At 27.1% G+C, this 24,615-nt stretch overlaps 1 protein-coding gene and 1 pseudogene across 1 annotated transcript; one reads left to right on the plus strand and one right to left on the minus strand.

Annotated features, from left to right (window-relative positions):
- The window catches only part of LOC101496242 (1-deoxy-D-xylulose-5-phosphate synthase 1, chloroplastic-like), a 9,114-nt pseudogene extending 628 nt beyond the window's left edge, over positions 1-8,486 (minus strand).
- An 8,355-nt stretch (positions 8,487-16,841) lies between these two features.
- On the plus strand, positions 16,842-23,580 carry LOC101502900 (squamosa promoter-binding-like protein 7). The gene is made up of 10 exons (XM_012713366.3): positions 16,842-17,558; positions 17,658-17,830; positions 17,992-18,218; positions 18,316-18,390; positions 18,495-18,602; positions 18,979-19,093; positions 19,412-19,547; positions 21,213-21,375; positions 22,138-22,686; positions 23,004-23,580. Exons 1-10 carry the CDS (start codon positions 17,053-17,055, stop codon positions 23,289-23,291), a joined length of 2,340 nt encoding a protein of 779 aa, XP_012568820.1. The 5' UTR covers positions 16,842-17,052; the 3' UTR covers positions 23,292-23,580.
- The last annotated feature ends 1,035 nt before the right edge of the window (positions 23,581-24,615 follow it).

The raw sequence follows: 24,615 nt of genomic DNA on the forward strand, positions 1-24,615 counted from the left end.
CTCTTTCCCCTTCAATCACTATCCTACCTTTTCCAATCTATTAACATGTCAAAATATTAGCACTTCTTCTTATAAGGGTATTAATGTAAATGATTAATAGTTCTAACTCACCTCAAGAGGAATGCCTTTATTCCCTGGTGGTATTTCAACGCCAATTCCATTTCCCATGGAAATGAAGGGCAAAATAAAATTTGAATGCCTGTTTTACCATGGTACTTGTCAGCTGCTTTTTCTGCATACGGGTATCCATAGCCTTTTTCAGTGACGACATGGATTAGTACAGGACCAGTTTTCTCAGAACACTTAAGTTCTTCAAGAGTTGCAACAAGTTCATCAATGTTATGACCATCAACAGGGCCAACATAATTAAGTCCAAGCTCATCAAAAAGTGTTGATCCAGAACCGCCAATCATACCGCGAGCATATTCATCAACTTTTTCAGCCAATTCATGCATTGAGCCACCAATTTTTTTGGTAACTCCCTGCATAACAGATTTCATTTTATACAGAATCAGAAACCGAAACTTTTGCTGCTAGAAAATTAAATCCAGGCGAATAAATCATATGCAATGCAGAAGGTTCAGGATTCAATGTTTGCTATTAATATTTCTCATTCCCCCTACAATATATACTAACTATTAACATTTATCTATAAAAAAAACTCTTCAAAGATAGACTTGGGAATGAGGAACTGTACTAATGCTTACCTTGGCAACCTCTTTCAATTCTCTAAGAGGTCTGTTTGATTGTAACCTGTTGAGAGCACTACTCAAAGCACCAACAGGTGGTATTGGACCATCAAGATTAGCAGTAGGTAGAGAGACCTGTTTATTGTCATTTAGAATAATAATCATGTCGGTATCAAGATAACCGGCATTGTTCATGGCTTCATAAGCTTGACCGGCCGTCATGGCGCCGTCGCCAATAACTGCAACTACATTATTCTTTTCTCCCTTCAGATCTCTTCCAATTGCCGTTCCTGTTTATAAAGTAGTATAATGTCAAAATTCACAAAACAAATTGTTCATTACTCATATGAAGCAGTGCTGTAATTGCAGCACGAGATATAAAATCATCTTATGCCTAACACAATTAGAATCAAATCAATAACAATTAATTGTGCATTAATGTAAGTTTTTCATGAGATAGGTTATTTTTTTTGATAAATTAGAACTAACTAAGTGGTTGATTTTCAAAGTTAAGGATAATTTCATATCTAGGAACTCAATAAAAACGGTTATTATGGCAGAGCAGAAACTTGAATGACATAATCAAATATATTAGGATCTCTATAAGTTCAATCTCTAATTAAGATAGACATGCTCAGAACCTATAAAGCGCTGACACATATAAGGATATCAAACACAACACTGATGCTGACATGTAGTCACATGTGTGCCAAACTTAGCTTCAACTTGAAGTGTTTATGCTACATAGTTCAAAACTCCGAGTGCATGCCATATCATCTTCAAATTTAATTCTTCATGAAATAATTTACTAACTAATTTACTTATATAAACTATAGCATAAAAATTAACATATAGATAAGAATAAAAGAATTACCTAGCCCAGCTGATATTGTTGTTGAGCTATGACCAGCGCCAAAACAATCAAATTCACTCTCAGACCGTTTTGTAAACCCGCTCAATCCACCCGTCTGCCTCGGAGTATGCATCTCTTTCCTTCTACCGGTAAGAATTTTATGTGGATAACACTGCAAAATTCACAAAAGTTTGTATAATTAAAGGCCAAGTGTTATACCCTAGAAAAAATCAACTAATACTAACTACTATTTTTTAAAACAGGTCACTATGATTACTAACATCTCAATTGTGTTATCAAATAATTAATAATAACAAACAACCAACCTGATGGCCAACATCCCACAAGATTTTGTCTTTAGGAGCATTGAAAACATAGTGAAGTGCAATAGTGAGTTCCACAACACCAAGGTTTGATCCCAAATGTCCCCCAGTTTTAGCAACTTTGAAAATAACATCTGAACGCAGTTCATCCGCAAGTTGTTTCAATTCCTACATCATCAATAAATCAATGCATATGAGGCATGTGGCAGAACTTCATATATACCTTATCCAGCTATACTATTATATTAGAAGAAGAAGAGAAAAACTCAATGTATATGAGTTAGTGTACCTTGGTAGAGAGATTCTTCATATGATTTGGATGGTTTATGGTATCCAATAGTAGTGTTGGTGGACTCTCAGAAGGATACTCTCCCGTTTCTGATAGTGATGCATAAACTCCACATGACCTTTTCCTTACCTACAGCCATTCAAAATAACACATGCATGCATATTTCAGAACGAGTCTCATCTCAATTTTCCAAGTGTACGCAAATATATCATTTTAGTCTTGGAAATATATTTTTTTATTTTATTTTTATTCTTTACAAAATTTATTTATATTAAAATTAGTCTTTGTAATGTTTGTATAAAAACAATTGATTTTAGATCCTTTAAATAAAGACTAACATAAATATTTACAGAGAATAAAATTAAAAATAAATGGTATTTTCATATTTATAATGGCAAAATGTATATTTAAACTTCAATTTTATTTGACAGAAAAAGAATTTTAAATAAAAAATAAAAAATAATTGGGAAAAAAAAAAAGAAGACAAAACTAATATGACTATGAATTATGAACTAAACAGTAGTATAACAATTCTTGTGCACCGTTAGTTTTAGATTAAAAAAAATATATTTTAGTATTTTATAATTAATTAAAAATTATATTTTAGAGATTTTTAAGAAAATGAAAAATTATTTGTGTTTGTTTGTCTTAGTAAAAATTATCTTTTTTGAAAAATTAATTATAAAAAAAATGAATTATATGAAAAGCTATGAAGAACAATTATAAATGATTTTTACATTTTTTTCGTTTTCTTAAAAGGGTTAAACGCATTTTTATTTGATATGTAATTTTCGTTCATTATTATTTTTACTTAATTTTCAAACTTAAGGAATTTGAGACATTTTGTTTTACCCTCCATTTGATAATCAATTTAGATGACGTAGTAACTAAATTGTTAGATAATTTTTATTAAATCTAAAATGGTTATTTTATTTTTTATAAAATAAAAACCAAAAGAAAAAATATTTTATTTTTAACTAAAAAATTTGAAAATATCTATTTTTAAAATAAGAAAATCAATTTTATAAATTTATAAAAATAAATTGACAAAATTACATTTAAGTCAAATAAAAATCTAAAACCCTACCCCGTCAATTTGTTTGAAAACCCATTTTTAAAAAATCAAATCGGTTTGGAAATGTTGAAATAATTTCCGACAATCATCCCAAAAGGAAGTGTTATTCAACGTACGAAATGAGATCTAGAAAGAAGAAATGAGAAGGAGTATTCGTGAAACAAAGAAAACACAACAGATCACATTCAATGCGTCTCCGTCGGTAAAAGAAGACGGAGCAATCTATAATGTCGTTGGAACTTATCTAGTTTATGATTTTACAACGGTTACCGTACATACTATTTGAACAATCTTACATATAATTGTATGATAGTAAATTTATCAAAATAGTGGCATTACATCTGATTATTAAAATGATATATTTTTTATTTTAAAAAATAATAAAATTTATTATAATTATCTCACATATATTTTGAGTTGACAAAACTCCTATTTTATATTTTTTGTTATACTTTTTATTTGTTTTAATTTATTTTGTGTTATAAAAATAAAATAATTATTTTAATTTTATAAAAAATATTTTAAATAATAAAAAAACAATTATAATTGCAACATCATCCAATTTAGGTGTTAAATTGAAGGTCAGCTAAAATGTTTCAAAAGAAAATTAGGATACTAAAATTACATTAAAAAATTAGGGGATAAAAGTTACATAATAAATATAATAGAAGACTAAAACTACATTTAAATATTTTTAAAAAGACATAAGAAACTTTTGAAAATGATTTTTTTTTTAAATGAAACAAAAACTATCACAAATTCAACAATATCCCTTGCCAGATAAAAAAAAAATGTTTGTTCTACCTGATTGAGTCTATGGTGGGACTGACACAAGATCTGCAGCACCCCATTGATAGTTAGAACCAAAAAGAGTTGATTTTTTTAGTAGTGGCGTTGTTTGGCTTAAATGGAGAGGGGTGATAATAATGTGTACATTAGAGCCATGATAGAACAACACAACACTTTCACAAACTAGTTGAAATGAAATGTGTAGACAGTGTTTGATTAAACAATGGAACAAAATGAACTTCTCACTAATGAGAGGAGAGGCACAACTATTTATAATATTGGTGTGAACTAATTAATTATTTAAATAACAAACATAACAAAAACATATATATCTTATTGGGTTAAAAAATTCACGGTATTGATTTGTTTTTATGATTGGAGTATAATTTTAAATTTTCAAATAGATGAAATAATATAAATATTATAATAAATTTTTTTATAACAGTAATATTTTAAATTTAAACTCAATATAAGACTTTTTTTTAATATCTTTTTTTTTCCACCAAAATGCCACACTTCCAAAAAAGAATACATAAATGTCTTACTTTTTAAGCTAAGTTGCTTATCCTAAATTGGAATGCTATAATCTGAAACAAATTTTTTTTATCCTTAATATGTCACATCTTAGGGATGCGATCATCTACTAGTATATATATATTTCCTCAATTATATTAATATTTTTAATTATTATTTAATAAATTAAAAATAATTAAAATATTTAAAAATTCAAAATACTATTAATAAAATAAAATACATTATTAAAATAATAATAATTTTAATAATAATAATAAAGTAAATTATATTAATAAAATAAAATTAATTAAATTAAACAAACAAAACATATTTAATTAATGAATAAAAATACCACAACTTGAATTAATGAAAATAATAATAAAATTTGAATTTGATGTATTTTTTTTAATTTGTGGTATTTTTTTCTTTAATTTAATGTGTTTTGTTTGTTCAATTTAATTTAATTTATTTTATTAATATAATTTACTTTATTATTATTAAATTAAAGTTAATAATATTATTAAAAATATTCTTCTTCTTCTTATTATTATTATTATTAAAATTTATAATATCACTATTATTATTTATTAATATATTTTATTTTATTAATAGTATTTTGAATTTTTAAATATTTTAATTATGCATAATTTATTAAAGAATAATTAAAGTATTAATAAAATATATATATATATATATATATATAGATGGTAGCATTTTCAAGATGTGACCTTTAGTTGAGGGATCAATAACTATACTTAAAAATAGAACATTTTTAAATTATTTTTTAAAAGTGTAGTATTTTGATAAAAAAATATATATATAGAAAGAAAATCCAGATGTAACATTAAATTTAATAATATTTATATTTTTAATAAGTTAAAATTTAAAAATGGTTTTATTTTTATACACAAGTATTATACATGCATCTGTCAACAAAAATATATACATACATCCATTGACATTAATATTTAATAATGGTGTGAACTAATTAATTAATTGAGATCTATTATATAAAAGTTTATGCAACTGGCTACATTTCACATGATGAGTTGAGATATTTTCTATTTTTTTTAATATCCTCGTATCTTTCGTTATTATTATATGTATATATATATATACAAGTATTAACACAAAAATTCATTTAATGATAAAAATGTATGTGATATGCTTCTTTTTTCATATCTAAATAAAATAATTAATAAATTCACAAGTTTTAGATTTAAATGAGATATACAATATTAGGAATGTTTATTTTAATTTTTTTTATTTTGTATTAAATTACCACGCTATGAATAAATAATACCAAAATGTTCTACTTTTGAATTCTATTGGTTGATCGCAAGTCCGACATGCGAAATGCTGAATGACATTTTTTTTAACTTAAAAATGTCGCATCTCCAGTATGTGACCATGTACTCGGTCTAATTATTTTTTTTTCTTTCTTATTTTTGTAATTAGAAAATTATTTATTTAATATAATAAAAATAATTTTAATATTTTAAAAAATAAAATATTATTAATAAATTAAAATAAAATACATTAAATTGAATAAAAAGTTGTGGTTGACTAGATGTATTAACAACTTATTTCTATTTTTTCTCTGTATCAAATAAATAAAAATTAATAAAATTAATAATAATAAAGTAAATTATATTAATAAAACAAAATTAATTAAATTGAACAAAAAAATACATTAAACTAAAATATTATTAATAAGTTAAAATAAAATACATTAAATTGAAGAAAAAAAATACAGTTGATTAGATGTGCCTAAACAAATACCGAATAACGTGTTATATTATTTTAACAACTCAATGTGAGGAAGTTGTTTCTTCCTTTCACAACGGAGTGTCCCCAACTCATTAATTTATGGTATTTTTTGTTTTAATTTAATGTATTTTTTTGTTCATTTTAATTAATTTTATTTTATTAATATAATTTACTTTATTATTATTATTATTTTTAATTAATTTTTATTTATCTGACATGGAGAAATAATAAGAGAAAATTGTTGACAAAATATAATTAAATTCTTAATTCATCTACAAAGACAATTGTTAAAATAATTTAAATTTATCTACAACAAATAAAGTTGTTAAAATAATATAACACATTATTTATTTAGGAAGATTTAATCAACTACATTATTTTTCTTCAATTTAATGTATTTTACTAAAGAATGAATGTTAAAGTTGAAGGAGTAAGACTTTTCAAAATAAGAGCACAAGACTATAATTTGCCATAAGACTATAATTTACCATAACAACATTGACTTTTCAAAATAAGAGCAAAAGACTATAAGAAGTTAGAAAAATTAGTGATCAAAATTGTTTATTTAAAACTAAAGGAGCGAAACTGGTACAATTAAAAAACTAAGAAAGTCAATATTGCAACTAAACATAAATTAAAATGCATAGTACATTACACATAAATTTATAAAAGAAGGGTTATGCAACTAATTATAACAAAAATAATATAAATTATTAATTTCTCATTACAATATAATTAACATATTACAAATTTTCATAAAAAGAAATAGTTGATATGTATAGACTGTAATATATATTTAATTATAATAATAGTTTTTAAAATATAAATATAAATCCGTCTATTATGTCATATAAAACAAGTTGTATTCAACTAACTACATTCAACATGGCATCTCCAACTCAATCAAGAGTTAATATTTCAATTACTTTTTATTGAAAAATATTAAGTAAAATATTTGCAGTTCAATTACTTTTTGTTGAAATTTTATAGAGATAAAATTTAGAAATTTGTAATTAAAGATTAATTAAATGTTAATTTGTAAGCTTGTGGTACTTTAAAATGTATATTTAACTTATATTTTATTAAAAATAAATAAATTTTAGACTCATAACTTTCTAAATATATTTAAAAAAATTATTTAAAAATTTAAATGATAAATATTAGGTGACTTTAAAATAAATATGAATATATTTTTAAGAACTACATGGAAAGAATTTTATGATTTTCTATATATTTCCTCCATCGAAAATAATTGACGCGTCGCACTCACGCACTAATTATGAGTAGGAATTAGAACTCGAGTTGATTAATAGTCTAATAAGCTATTTCCTTGGACCCAACGCATAGTTTTAATTTATTAATAATAGATTTAAATCAGATATATAATATGATGCATTTTTGTTTACTCTTATTGTGTACATATATATTACTCTTATAGTGTTTATCGTGCGATACTCAATAATTTTCGTTTTTTGTTGAAAGTAGATAATATCTATTAAAAGAAAAAAAGATAGAATAAAATAACGCATATTTTATTCTATCTTTTTCTCTTATAATAGATATTATTTACTTTCAACAAAAAAACGAAAATTATTGAGTATCGCACGATAAACTCTACGGATAATATCTATTAAAAGAGAAAAAGATAGAATAAAATAATTCACGCACGCTGCACGTGTCTGTAAAGGTTTGATTGAAAACACAATTTTTGGAACAAATCTCAAAAAAGAGAAACGCACCAATGAATGAGTGCTACATCATCTGTTTTTTGTTGTTGTTAATATTGTGTTTTTTTTATTATTTTTAATGTAAAGTATAATAATATTTTAGAAATTTTGTATATAATAATTATTAAAAGATAATAAATAATCTTTTTAAGAGAAGTTGTAACCAATATTTTAAAGTGATTATTATTTTTTTTTAAATTAATTAAGTTATCAAAAAAACTGTCATTAGTCTTTCAGAAAAGAAAATAAATGTTAGTCATACCTGGTTGAGTCTCTGATGAGACTGACAAAGAAGATCTGCAGCACTCCATTGATAGTTAGAACCAAGAAGAGGTAATCTTTTTATTAGTAGTGTTGCTTGGTTTAAATGGAGAGGGGGTGATAATAATGTGTACATTAGAGCCATGACAGAACTATACAACACTTTCACATACTAATTGAAATGAAATGTACGTCACTGTTTTATTAGACAAGAATGTGGAACAAATGTTAACGGAAGGCACTTCTATTTAATATTGGTGTGAACTAATTGATCATTATTTAAATAATGAACAAAAAAAATACATTGTTTGCTAGGCACTTCTATGCAATATTGGTGTGAACCAATTAATTATTTAACTAATGAACATAATAAAAAAATACATTTGCCGTGTTAAAATAAAAAAGTGATTTGTATTTATAACAGGAGTATATTTTAATGATTTATTTTTTGTCAATAGATGACATAAACTCTCGCATAAATACGGTTCTCAATTTTTATTTAAATTAAATTATATTTACTGTTCTTTTTTTTATTGTATTTGAAAATATTGTTGCATTTTCAATTGTTTTATTTTTTAATTTTATTATTTAAATTCCTTAATTTTTTTCATAAAAACAAAATATTTAAAATGTTTTTGTTTATCTGTCTCATTCTATAAATCTATTTGTCTTTTCATTACAATCATTAATCTCATAACTCACACATCACAACTCATAATCATACAAAACTCATATTACTCACTCATAAATACACTTCATAAATCTCATCTTCATATTATGGTTAAAATCACCCAACAAAGTATATTTACTAATCTACGTTTGAGTTCGTTTTTCTTCAAAATATGATTATTTTACGTGAATTTAATTCAAGTACGCAAACTTAGTTCACAAATCACATACGTTCTTATACAAACTCAGTTCACATAAGTCATACACAAACTCACTTCACGTACGAATATTGAGTTCACGATGTTGAATTTGCTGAAAATTGAGGAAGAAGGAGAAAGGGGTGTGAGAAAAAAAGATGAATATGAATATGATATAGAAAATGAAGATAGAAAGATAAATTAGAGTTTAAAAAATGATATAAATAAACAAGAACATTATGAGTATTTCATTTTTATGAAAAAATTGAGGGGTATGGATAGCAAAAAAGGGATGTAGTTAGCAAAATTATTTATTTATTTTAGATAAAATAGTAAAAAAATCACATATACAATTGCATGTACTCACAATAGTATAATACAAATAAGGAGTGAAATCAATTAACAATAATATTTTTCTAGGTCAATATCATTAACATTTATAACCGTTGATTTTATATTACAAATCAAATTTAGAATGAAACATACTTTTCTAGGTCAATATTAACATTTATAGCTGCTGATTTTACTATTGGTATATATTTCATATTTGTAACTATAAGTTATTTTATGTCGATCCTCGTAATTTTTTTTATTTAGTTTAGATCTCTATAAATACATATTTATTTTAAAGTAATTATTCGGTCCAACTTTTGTTAAAAAATTGTCCGATAACAAACTCTATTAAAGTGACATAAAAATTAATTAAATAATTCACGTTATTAACCTGAACATAATTAAATATTTAACACTGTTTAATTTAATACATAATTTAAAACATAATATTTTTTAATTTAAAAATAACCTCAAATTTTTTTAGTCTCCGTCTTTCCTAAAACAAACCTAACATTGTGAACTCGTCATCTTCGACCGCATTCATCTTTTTCGTAATTCTTTGGTGGTGATGTTGTTGTATTTCATTAGCGGTAATCACAAACTCATCATTTATCCAAGGTGGTAGCCAACGACTCATCTTTTTTTACCGCAACAACCACAATTCTTTTGCAGAGGAGATAAACTATGGTCACAAAGATGTTTTGCTCATGGCCAAAATTATATTTGGAAGCAGAAGATAACACATAACTCACGAAACAGATGACGAGACACGATAGTGGTCGGAACTGATGTTGTCACATAAGAAGACAATGACACTGTTTGAGAAAGAAGAGGGAGACACAAACACAAAGGTTATAGTGTCGTTTGACGGTGAAAAGAGGGCGAGAATATGGGCGACAATTAGAAGAGGGAGAGATAATGAGTGAATCTAAGAGAAATACAGTGGAAATTAGAGTTTCCTATTTTGATATCCCTTTGAAAATATACTCTGATTTCTAATCTCTATTTTATTTTTGACTTAAATATTTGATTTGTCTTTGTAAATTTGCGCATTTCTCGTTTTCGTTTGTGTAATTTTCTTTCATTTTAAAACCCGACAAGCTGTTAAAAAGAACTTATGCGGCAAATAGAATAGTGACTTAATAGTTTGAGTTTGATGTTGCAGATGAATAAATTAACCAATTAAAAAATAAAATTAAGTAATTAAATTAATTAAAAATAAATGAAGAGAAATTGAAGGTGTTATGTTTTAGTTTATCTATCCAAAATCAGAAATAAAATTTGAGATTATGGTTCTCTCCTCCTTTATCTATCATCATATCACCATTATCAAGTCATCATTATCGAAACACCATCTTCGAATAACCATCATCGCATCACTATCAACTTCGAATCTTAATATGCTACTTTTTTATTTAACCATGACATCATGTTCGTCTGGTCCAAACTCAACTCATTTTCAATTGTCTGAATGTGAGTGTAGGAAAACAATGCGTATATTCATATCCAACATTGATGAAAATCTTAAACTGTGATTTTGGAGATGATGTGAGTAATTTTTTTTAAATATGTTACTTTTATGTTTATTTTTTTTAGTTATAGTTTACATTTACTTAGTTTAATGTTTAATTTTTTGTTTTTGTTTGTAGACCCCTTAGAGTTGTTAATTTTTTTTAGATGGTGATGCGATGTTAGTTATATGGTAATAGTGATGTGATGATAAAGAAAGGAGGAGGGAATTCTAATCTCCAAATATATTTCTGATTTTGAATTGAGAGACTAAAATACACCTTTAACTTTCCTTCATTTCTTTTTCTATTTATTTTTTAATCAATTTAATTACTTAATTTCATTTTTTAATTATTTAATTTATTTATCAATCACATCAAACTGCTAGTCATTCATCTGTTTGCCACATAATTTTTTTTTTCTAATAGCAACTAACGACATGGATTATATTAAAACTAAATTGAACTTACGAGATTTAATTTGTAAAAATAAACTTACAGTGACAAAAATGAGAAATTTCTCAATTTTAGTCTCCCTTTTAAAAAATAATATGATTTATAATATTTATTATATTTTTCATTAAAAATAGGCTAAATTACATCCGTGGTCCCTTAACTTAACTTCAGGTAACGTTTTAGTATTTTATTTTCTTTTTTTCCCGAGTTGGTCCTTTATTTTAATTTTAAGTGACAATTTGATATTTTATGTTTTAAAATTTCAACAATGTTATCCTTTTTGTACAAAAATTCAAAAAAAATCATCAAAATTTTCAACCAAAACCCATAAAATTAATAATTATCTTCAATATAATGCAAATTTTATCAAATTCATAACTCAAATATTCAAATACACGCATATTTTCATCTCCAACTACATCATATAAAGAATGAAAATATGAGTTTATTTCAAGATTTTAGTTATGAATTTGATTAAATTTGTATTTTATTGAAGATGATAGTGAATTTTATGAGTTTTGTTTGAAAAATTTGATGATTTTTTTTGAATTTTTATAAAAAAAATGACAACATTGTTGACATTTTAAAACATAAAATATCAAATTGTCACTTAAAATTAAAATAAAAGATCAACTCGAAAAAAAAAATATAAAAGACTAAAACGTTATCTAAAATTAAGTTAAGGGACCGCAAATGTAATTTAACCATAAAAATATTTTATTTAAAATATTATGATGTTATCTTAATAATAAGAGTGTTTTTTTTAATAAAAGTTAAACCGATGAACTATTTTAAAATGAATATGTATTTATAGGAATGTCAACAAAACAATTTTTTTTTTAATGAAAACTAAAATAAAAACAATTATAATTACGAAAACCAAATCATATTAAATTTCTTCCAAATGATACTTGAATCTCCATAATTGTCCATGAATCATCAAATTTAGAATCTTTTGTCTCTCTTTTAAAAATTAGAAATTAAATTAAATATACTAATATATACAAATCAAATTTAAATTTCACATTTGAAATTAGTATATAGATATTAAATTAAATATACTAATATGGTACAAATCATTGATTTAGATTTCACATTTGAAATTAATATACACAAGAATGTGTCTCAAGATTTTATGTCAAAATCATGACAAACCAAATATTTTAACAATTATTATAATAAACAATTATCGACATTGAACGGAAAATATTAACCATTGTCGAACCAAGATTGTTCGTGAATAATCATATTCAAATATTATGTTTGATTTATTCTACAATATTTTGTTCGGTTTGAAAAAGATGAAATAGCCCTGTTGCAAATTAAAAATAAATAATATGCGATGGTATATATGAGTAATACTATAGTCATATGAATACTCAAACTTATAAGTATTTTCACTTAAATTATAGGCCAATATAAGATTAAAAAAAATTATTGTAGGCCCATATCACTCTGTCCAAGAAATGTGCCGCAATGACTATATATAATATTTTCAAATGTCAAGGACATGAATTTGAAAATAAAATTTTAAAATTATATATTCTCCTTCTAGAAAGTTTATTAAATGATAAAAGAATAATGGCTAATTCTATGGTGCACGATGACGAAGAAGATTTTTTCTTAATCTGATAAATTAAATTTTATCAAAATGCTTATATTTTTTTTGAAAATATCAAAATGCTTAATTAAATAAGTTATATTTATTTAAGTATAAAAAAATTAAAAGAATATTCTTTGTTTATTTTATAATTTTTTCTTTTTACACAAAACATACATACAAGAACATCATTATAGGGAGACTCTAAAACGTATATATATATATACAAGAAACAAAAGCGTCTATTTTCTAATTTTTTTGTTGGTAAACTCTTGAGTAAGAAAGGGGTTGCCGTTGGAGAAGACAATAAACAGTAAATAAATAAAAAAAATATAAGTTTGAGGAATGACACACGTTGGATTTGCAATGAGGCTACAAACTTATAAGCTCTGTGTAACCATTTGTATAAACTGATAGCGGTAGCCTATGAAAATACGACATAAGTGGCTTATGAAACTCTCATAACCACTTTTTGTAAATTTATCTAAACACATTTTCAAATGCTTATGTTTGTATTGAGTACAAAAAAAAATGTTTATGCTAGTACGCAGACAAGCCCACATAAACTAAAAATAAGTCAATTTAAATAGACTTTAAAATATACAAATTTGTTACCTGTATTTGTGTTAATTATATCTTACATAGTATAATTAGTAATATTTTTTTAAGTTTCTTGTTACATAACAAAGGTATAAAAGTGTTCAAACATATATTTAAGTCATAGTTCAATCGAAAAAATTTCAATATTGTTAAGTTGGACATTATATGAATTTATTTTTATAATTTTATATTAATTAATTAAATTCAATTCAACTTTATCATACTTTTATATTGTTATAATATATATATATATATTTAATTATTACTAATCTAAAAAATCAATCAATTTAATTATTCACAAAAAAAAAAAAGCAATCATATCAATTTTCAATTGAAATAATGAATTAATTCATTTGTTTTTCTCATTTGAACCTTTAACTCGCGTTATGAGTTTGATCATTGGTCTCAGTAGTGTTTGATCCTTCTCAATTTGTCAAGCATGAATATTTTGATCGACTAGAAGCTAAATCTAAGGCATTTATGAACCAAAAAACAAAGAATAAGGAGAACATTCAGTATACTCTAGGCTTAATATTAGTTAGGTTGACCAACTCCAATCTTTAGTTCAATTTTTTTTTTCTTTTGCTTGGATATTTTTTTTACTTTGTTATGTTGTTGCTACGATCGACTCTTTTTGTTTAATGACAACAGGAGGAATATATGTTTTTTAGAACAATTACTAATATTTATCAAATTCATCTTGTTAGAATATCATTATTTGTTATTTACTTTTAAACGTGCATATTTTAAGGGGAGCTTTGTTATGATATTTTAATGAACACCACGACAATGCTTTGAAAATTGTATTTTGAGTCTAATGAACGCGCTCTCAACTGCAACTCTGGTGATTATGTTTTGCAAGCAATGATATGATAATTATGCATTTGATAATTGTGACAAACTTTTGATCCTGTCACACTGATAGGAAGTAAACACTATGATAAAAAGTCAACACTCTGATAGAAAGTCAACACTTTGATGAAAAAATCAATGCTCTAATGAAATCAATGATCCGATTGAAAGTCAACACACTACTAATAAATCAACGCTCTGAATAAATCAAACTTTACTATCCTATGCTCAACATCTTAAATATGTTATGTGTTTGAATATTTGTGTGACATACCTTCTCCTCTTCTTTGTCTATGTATCAAGATATGCAAAACCAATTATGAGAACATGTTTGGACAAGTTTTAATGGTGAATCAATATAAAAATATTTGATACAAAACATCTTGATACATGTTGATTTCTTACCATTACGACAACTATAAGGAATCCTAATAACTTTGAGGTTTCTCTATAAAATAACGTGAAATCTTCACTAAATAAGATGACGAAAAAGGCTACAAAAAACACAATACTTTCGTCTCTGCACCTTAGTTCTTAACCATATTACTTTTCTAAGTGCTTAGAGATATCTTAGTTTCTAAAAGCATAACTTTGTAAACACATTCTTGCTATAGTTATTCATAAAAACCCATAAACACTTTCAATTTGTAATCTAATCCAATAGTGATTGCATCCCTAAACAACTTGATCGTACTAAGCTAGAAGGTTAAGAAGACTTGAACATAGTCAGATTGACTAGTAAGTATTCAGTGGACATGTGGCATCGTTCATAATTAGTGGATTGAATCATTCAATTTAAAGGGACTAAACGTAGCTAACATGTTGGTGGTGAAACAAAATAAATTGACTTGTGTTATTATATGTTTATAGTTCTTATTTGTTCTGTTTTATCACTTTGTTTTAATCTTGCTAAAATCATTTTAAAAATAAAACACAATTCATACCTTCAATTATTGTATTTTTCGTTCTACAATATATTATATATAATTTTATAAAAATAAGATTTATGCAAATAATTACACAAAAACAATAAAAGTAAAAAATATAAATTATAAATATCTCATTTAAAATAATAAACATATTAAATATTTTTATAAAAAGAAATCTATTATCTATTATATTACATACAAAAATTATTTATGCAACTAACTACATTCCACATAGCATCCCCTAAATTGTTCAATAATTAATGCTTCATATTTACTTTTTATTGAAAAATATATTAACTAAAAGTATTTAACTACACAACATAAACTTAAATATTCAACTACACAATATAATATAATTAAAATATAAATATTTTTTAATCAATTAAATATAAATAAATAGATCTATCTATCTATATATTATATCATTATATTATAATAATATAAAATAATGTTTATGCAACAACTGCATTCCACATGGCATCCCCTAAATCATTCAACAATGAATATTTTATTCACGTTCTGCTAAAAAAAATTAGTTAAAAATATTTAAATTCAATATATGAATTAATAAAATTTAATTTTACTTTTGATCATTTAATTTTCCAAGTATATTATTTAGATTATTTTAATTTCAAATGAATAATTTTGATCTATCTAATTTTTCATTTGTGATTTTTAAGTCTCCCACTCTAATTTTAAATAGTCAATGCGGACATGACAAATTAGAGATGCTTGTTTTGTTCTTTTTGGCCAAAATTGAATATTAGAAAGGTTTTATAAAAAATAATGAATCTATTAAACATGTAAGAAGCACAACTCAGAGTTCGTCTCCCGATTCAATTTCACCATGAAAATTTACTTTCTACATTGTTCTTTTCTCTATGGCAAAAGCAATGATAAAAACTATGATAAAAACTGAAAACATAATATTTTTGGTATTAAAAGGTTAAATTTTTATATAAAAATTTAAAATAAAATGTTGAAATTTTATAAAAATAACATTTAATTTTTTTAAATTAAGAATTAATTAAATATTAATTTTTAAACTTTTGATACTTTTAAATTTATATTTAACTTATTTCTTATTAAAAAATTTAAAAATTAGACTCTTATAATGTTTTAAATATATTTAAAAAATTTAAATGATAAATATTAAGTGACTTAAAAATAAATAGGAAAATTGAAGATGAAAATATTTTTAAGAATACATTTAAAGAATTTTATGATTTTCTATATATTCCTCCAACGAAAGTAATTAAGAGCTCAGATATTAAATATAAATAAGCATAGAATTGATTAACAGTCTAAGCTATTTTGCTGGACCCAACCGGTTGGTCATGTTAAAATTTTACATAAACTAAAAATTATTTAATCGACTAAAATACATAGATGTGACATGGGGTGAATTAAATAAAGTACGCGCGCGATAGAAGGATAGAGAGCGCGTGGTTGTTGAACGAGTAAGAAAACTTGAAAACGTCGCCACGATGACACCGTACAGTGGGAATGAAAAAACAAAACCCAACGACTAAGACCACCCACCACCGTATCGTAGCTTCTCCGTCAAACATTCAATAATTATCTAACCACGGCGCTATTACACTTCAAATGTAATCTTTATGGAATCCCAATCCCATTCAATTCTCCCTAGTATGGACCCTTCTGAAGATCTTTCCTCTGTTTGGGACCTCACTTATTTCCTTGACTTTAATCTAGATGAAGATACATCTCTCCCTTTGAATCTGGACGACAAAATTCCACCACTCCCACCTACTCCCAACCCTAACCCACCTAACACCAACCCTAACCCTCCTAACACCATCCCTAACCCTCAGATCCGAAAACGTGACCCTAGACTCACTTGCTCCAACTTTCTCGCGGGTGTGGTTCCATGTGCGTGTCCTGAACTCGATGCTCAGCTCGAAGAAAACGGTTTACCTGGTAAGAAACGTGCTCGTACCGCACGTGCATCTACTTCGTCGCGTTGTCAGGTTACTGGTTGTGAAGTTGATATATCTGAACTTAAAGGTTATCACCGACGTCATAGAGTTTGTTTGCGATGTGCAAATGCCGCTACCGTTCTTCTTGATGGTGAGGCTAAGAGATACTGTCAACAGTGCGGAAAGTAAGATTCGTTTGTAATTAATTATCATCAATTTGAGTTACATCGTGTTTATGTGTGATTTTCATTGTTAATTAGGGATTGTGTTGATGTATGTGATAGGTTTCACGTTTTATCGGACTTCGACAAAGATAAACGAAGTTGTAGAAGGAAATTGGAGCGTCATAACACTAGGAGAAGGAGAAAGGCTTCAGATTCTACAGAAGTTGTTGATCATGAACTTCAAATTGTTACTCAAAACGAGGATTCAAATTGTGATGGAGAAATTGGAATAGGTTGGTTTATATTAAGTAATCAGTATCACACTATCACTCTATCAAATTTATGGTGGAATAAATGTTTTTTTTTTTTGTTCCCATTATTTTCATATTATAGTGTGTGGTTTAATTTAATTTCCTTGTGGTTTTTATTCATTGGCTGTGTATGCATCTTGTAGATTATTCGAATTTGAGCAGTCAAAATATTGATAAAAGAGTGTCGCCAGATCATGAAGAAGAACCATCTGCTATTCGGTCCTCATCTCCAGAGACACAGAATATTAACAGTGATAGTGTTGTGTCCGTTGTTGCTTCGGCTGAAACACAAGTGAATGTTGGAAAAGATGTTTCCAATATTTCCAAGTCGCCTTCATATTGTGACAATAGAAGTGATTATTCTTCTATGGTGGGTTGCTCTACTTGTTTATCGATTTTCTTTCGCATGTTTATTTTCCGTAAGAGAAACCATGGTTAGTGTTTGCTCATTGAAAGTTTGCTTGTAGTGCCAAACAGGTCGGATTTCTTTTAAGCTTTACGATTGGAATCCTGCAGAATTTCCGAGAAGGCTACGGAACCAAGTATTTTAAAGCATTTTATTACAGTTTAGTATTTTTATTGTGGCAAGATCTCCTGCCATGTACTTATTATTGACTGATTAACAGGCTGTCAAATGTCTTTGCAGATATGCCAATGGTTGGCAAGTATGCCTATGGAACTGGAAGGATATATCCGCCCTGGGTGTACAATCCTGACTATTTTTATTGCAATGCCAAATATTATGTGGATAGGTGTATGTGTTCAACTTGACCCTTACATTATTATAGTTACAGTGTAGTATATCATATCTTAAGTGGTTGCTAGGTAAAAAGCATGCTTTCTTATTACAGGTTAAGGGCCCCATATTAGACTCTATGGTTCTTTGTTATGCTCATTCTCATGGTTGCTACTTGCTAGTTTTTCTATATTGAGATGTTTGTTTGTGCTTCAATTAGTTGTTTGCTACCTGTATCAATTCCCCCCCTGATGAATTGGGAATTTCATTTATTAACTAATAAAAAGATTTAACCCCCCCTGTTTCCAAGTTTTTACTGATTTTGATTGGTTAGTATTTTTTGTTTCCCTATTTGATTTCTGATCTCATTTTGTCTCTCTTATGGATTGACCAGCTACTCAAAGATCCTATGTATTACATGCACGATCTTGTTGCTCCTAGAAACTTGCTATGGGGAAGAGGCTCTGCTCTTATTCATCTGAATGACACGATCTTCAGTGTTATGAAAGGTTTGTTTCTATTTCATTTGTTTACTTCTTATTTTTTGTTCACTGTTCCCATTGAGTTATTTGAGTTGTTTTTCTTGAAGAGCATTTTAGAACCTGATAGTTAGGAGTTATGATAAATCATTCAGTGTGTTGATTCTCCATTTTCGAGATATGCATTATGTTTTTGATTCTAATGAAACAAATTGAAAATTCAATTCTTTAACTGTATTTGTGTAATCAATAAAAGCTTCTGTTTGTTTTTTGAGTTATAAGCTTCAAGTTCTTAGTTTGGTAGCTTTCAATTTTTTTAAATCAAACAACTCATTTCAATGATTACAGATGGAAGTTCTGTGACAGAAGTCGAGGTAAACATGCAGGTACCTAGGCTTCACTATATTCATCCCACATGCTTTGAAGCAGGGAAACCGATGGAATTTTTTGCTTGTGGAAGTAATTTGCTGCAGCCTAAGTTTCGGTATGCAATTGTCACCTCTTCTAAACATCATTTAAAGCAGGCTTTCTCTGTATATATATTCATTTGACATACGTAAGCATGGTTATCTGCAGTTGTGCGTTATATATATTTTTGGCAATGCTGAGGACCTAAAGTATGGTAAAGCGCTCATAGGTCATAAGGAAAGCGATAGAAATCAAAACCACCCAAAGGCAATTAATAGAGAAACAACTTAGTAATGGAACACAGTGTTTGTATTATTCCTGAAAATGAAAGGATTACAGTTGAATAGATATCCATACTGTCCAGAGTTGAGCGCCTCCTAAGATCAATACTCTATGATTTTCTAAGATCTCTTCCTTGATGGGGGAGGGGAGAGCAAGAGACACTTTCCTTCTAAAAGAAAATTAAGGGGGTGGGGTCAGGATAAATATTTAAAGTAATAAACTAGTGTTAGAAAGAGGCTTTTATATGAATGCATTTGGAAGAAAAACACCAAATAATGAATGAGAGAGCATTACAAAAAAGAGGTAAATGAAAGATAAATACTTATCCATAATTATTACTTCATTCACTCCTTTTCTTTTGGTGTTTTAGCATTTTGTTTTTGTTTCAAAACTATGGTTCTTAGAGACCTAAGACTTAATTTATAATTTCTTTCCAATTATAACCCTATTGGTTTAGAGAATTTATGGCTATCCACACATGTTGCACACCTGTCCAGCAGAATTAAATAGGAGTATTTTAGTATAAATATATACTAGTTGTCTAGTTAATAATTTGGTAATATGCGTGTCTCAACCTCAAACATCAATTCAAAAGGAATGGTGGGAGTAACAATTAAAACTTCATCAATAATTTTTTTATAAAAATTACTACCTCTGCTACTATATAATTACTTCATTAATAATTTGGCACAATCACAGAGCAGAAGCAACCTCTGGTGCGACACTTTGTGCTCACTATCTGCGTTCAACAATTGCGGCATTCACGGCTGCGAATTGTGGCTGCATAGCCCTTTCACGGGAGTTTCCATTAGGAAGAAAACTTTTCGGCCACAGTCTGCTGTTTTCTGCCGCCACCTTCATATGTTGAGAAGAGACTGCATGCCTTTTGGAGAAGATGAAGTTTCAATTTTTTGGGTTTAGAGAATGGATTTTCAAATAAAATTATATTAGAATAGCTGCTTTCCCGCTTTCCGCTAAACTGCTATCCCAGATTTAGAGTCTGCTGTTCAGCGCTACTATCCAAAATTAACAACATAGATCCCATCTTGGGTTAAGTAGCTAACGTTTTATGCTGCATGAAGTTATCAAATGATTTTGATCATCACTGGCATCAAGTGTTGCACATAAAACAAGACGTGAAAAACAATTAATAGCATCACAGAAAATTGCATAGTAAATCTATACAGTTTTTTAGGAATCAAACTTCTTTATAGGGTAACATCCCCATAGCTTAATAATTGCACGATTTAGTTGGTGTTAACTTTTGTTATAATCTTTTGTGGTGTCACTTCAATCTTAGTTTTATTGGGAAATCTAATTTAATATTAATTTATCATATTTGTGTTTTCTTATATTTCAGTAAACACATGTATATGCTCATTTTCAAATGTATCATATTTTAAATTTTTGTTCACTTATAAATGTACTTCTAATTGTATTAATGTGATAATCATGGCAGGTTTCTTGTATCTTTTTATGGAAAGTATCTGAAGTGTGAGTATTGTGTCCCATCTCCACATAACTGGACTGAAGACAATAGTTCTTGTGCTTTTGACAATCAGTTATACAAAATATGTATTCCTCATACTGAGGAAAATCTCATGGGGCCTGCATTTATTGAGGTAGTTATTTATATCTGGTTCTGTCTTCTTAACTAATGCATTGATCTCTATTTTTCATTTCCTAATTGCTATGTTTCATAGCACGTTGAGAAAACTTGGCGTCGACCATACTTATTGTTGTATGTTTTCTTTTAGATTACTTAACTTCTAATACATTTGTTGCAATTGAATTGTATATATGGCCTAATATTTTAGCATTTCATTCTAGAAAATCATCAAACAGATCGAGGAACGTTGAATTTTTAATGTGCGTAATTGAGTACTTTGAACTTAAGCACTTGGTTTAATTTGGATGTGCCATTTTTCGTTGGTGATTCCTTTCTATAGTTTATTGTTGTTTAACTCTAATTTTTGATAAATTCATTTCCATTTCAATGCATCAAAAGATGCACTGCTATCTTGTTGGTTCTTTTCATTTAATTGATTCTTATATAAAGTAAATGAAATTTATGTAAGGAAGCTCGTTGATTAAGAGCTGTCGCTATCATGATAATTATTGAATTGACTTTGGGGTTTGGAATATTGTGTCTGGTAATGTTGTACTGAATTGTATTTTATCTATAAAAATTAAGATTTTTCTTTGATGATTGCAATGTCAGATCAAGATAATTGCTAGAACCTTCTGATTTGATGTGATTTTGGAGGAAGATATGTTTATAATGATTAAATTTCATTTAAATGGTTTTTAGCAATATGGAAATTCTTCTATACCACTTCATCTTTTTTCTCCGTGTTTAATCATATTCCTTTTCCTTTCAATAGGTTGAGAATGAGTCTGGTTTATCAAACTTTATTCCTGTACTTATTGGGGATAAAGAAATTTGCACTGAAATGAAGAGATTGCAAAAAAAACTAGATGTATCTCTCCTTTATAAACAATTTCGGTCCGCAGCTGGTGGTTCTATTTGTAGTTCATGTGAAGCTTTTGTCCATACTCAGACGTCATCTTCATTAGACTTGCTTCTAGACATAGCATGGTTACTTAAGAACCCTGCTTCAGAAAATTTTGAAAGAGTGGTATCTACTTCACATATTCAAAGATGTTGCTATTTGTTGGATTTTCTAGTATGCAATGATTCAACAATCATGTTGGGAAAAATATTACCAAATTTGATAATTTTAACAGAAATCGTGAAATCCAATTTAAGTGATGTTGACACGGCCCAACTACTAAAGTGCATGGGTAATGCTAGAGATGCTATTTATCAGAAACATCATAAAGGTGGAGGTATAGTTTTTCACTCCAAAATGGAAGATTGTCAAAGTTGTTCTCAAGATGACATGTTATCGGTAGTTGAAGTTAATAGTCAGGTTAGAGTTATTAATTTTCTTCATTTTATCCCCATAATAATTGTGATTCTGCAAGTTACATGGATTGTAGTGTATTGTTTTAGCACTTCTCTTGGCAATTAGAAGTCTAGGTATAGTATGATATAAGTTTTTAAAGGATACAATGAATATCAGCTATCAATGAAGGTTTACTACTTTATCGTGAATAATAATTGCCTGGTCATAATTTTGTTTAAACTTAGACTATGGTTTTATTTGTAGAGGTTATAATTTGTTTAAATGGTTCAACATGTGCATCATAACTAACATGTATCTTATCTTACACATTTGCTCTGCAGGGTATCCTGTCTAGAGCAGATGCAGAATTGGGATATGTAAGAAGTCTTGCTTTTGATGAAAAAAATCATAGTACGCCTCTTTTGAAAAGAGATATTATAATGAACGTGGAAGAGTTGCCTAACAAATGTGACCATCAATATCTTACAAAGGGATTCTTGAGCTCTCGACCAACTATTTTTGTGCTTGTCTCAATTGGTGTTTGCCTTGCGGTATGCGTATCCGTCCTTCATCATGGGAGGGTTAATGAGTTGGCGGTATCCATCAGACGGTGTTTGTTCAACCATTAACATAATTTTTTTACTTTTGTACTTACATTGGTACATATTTGTTGTAACTAATATTTGTTGTAACTAAAATAAATAGATGTTATTAGCCCAACTAAGTATTTTACTACATTGGAATCCCAATTCTACTAAGTTGATTTGTGGATCCCCACAAAAATCAATAGTTCTAATTGTGAATGCAATCGAGGGTAGAAAGTATAATTGAGAACGATGTAAGGTTATTATTATTTTTACTCACGATTGATGCATGGTTATTAAACACAAGATTATGTTGATACTAATTTGGACACAAGTTTTGATAGAAGTTAACCTGTCTTTAATTATGAACATTCAATGTGGGAAAAAAGTATCTTTAAATATAAACTCCATTTTAAATTATTGTGTTTATTAGAATTATCTTTAAATATATCTTTCATTAATATTATGAATTCGTCTTGGGAAATGAGAAATTTCATAATTAGAGATAACAGTAGTAATCCATTTTTAAGGCTATGTTTGTACACTTTGCAACCATGTCATGATAGTGAATGAAATTGAAATTTCAGAGACGGTCAATTACACATTTTATTTAGTTAAATTAGTCAAACAAACCGAAACTTGACACTTTATAATATTTTTGACTATTAAGACAAAAATAATAATTGAGTTTTTGATGAGTTATATCAAATACTATGACAACCTTTGTACATACAACGACAAGTAGGCGTATATATATCACAACAGAAAGTAATGAGAATAATAGGAGTTTAGAGAAAGAATATTGTGGAAGTATATTAACTGTTTCTATTACCTTTTGTGAAGAAAAAAAACAATATATACATATATATCACAATTAATAAGTAGGCATGGTCTTACCGGTTGTAGTAGCAATTCAAGATATTCCTTTTCTTAGCATCAATAAACAAATGGACTATGAGGCAGCGGAGAAAGCTGAGTAGGAGCAGACAAAAAGAACATGCCCAGGAGCTTGGACTTCTTGGAGCGCCCATACACAGTACAAATACCATGTGGCTCCTAAGATATAAGAAAGAGAAATGTATTTTAAGTAGTTAAGTTTTTTAATTAAGAATAAGTATATTATATTTAGTATAAATTTTTATATTAAATTTTTGTAATATAAAATTCACATGACAAGTAAAGAAATTAAAAAATAGTTGAATGATTTGAATTTGCAGTAGTAATTATTTTAGTTTCTACGATAATAGATTATTTTAAAGGAAAAAGATTGAAATGTATAACATAAGTGCAACTTAAAAAACACATGAATTAAATTTGATTATAAAATATGTACATTTAAAATAGAATAATTATAGAATCCGGTGGAAAC

Source organism: Cicer arietinum, chromosome 1 (assembly GCF_000331145.2).
Source record: "Cicer arietinum cultivar CDC Frontier isolate Library 1 chromosome 1, Cicar.CDCFrontier_v2.0, whole genome shotgun sequence".
NCBI lineage: Eukaryota > Viridiplantae > Streptophyta > Magnoliopsida > Fabales > Fabaceae > Cicer > Cicer arietinum.

Excerpts from the sequence above, each read along its gene's own strand:
- LOC101502900 (XM_012713366.3), top strand. The coding sequence starts at position 17,053 with ATGGAATCCCAATCCCATTCAATTCTCCCTAGTATGGACCCTTCTGAA. Across the intron at positions 18,219-18,315 it reads GAAGTGATTATTCTTCTATG|TGCCAAACAGGTCGGATTTC; the intron begins GTGGGTTGCTCT and ends GTTTGCTTGTAG. Across the intron at positions 21,376-22,137 it reads TGGGGCCTGCATTTATTGAG|GTTGAGAATGAGTCTGGTTT; the intron begins GTAGTTATTTAT and ends TCCTTTCAATAG.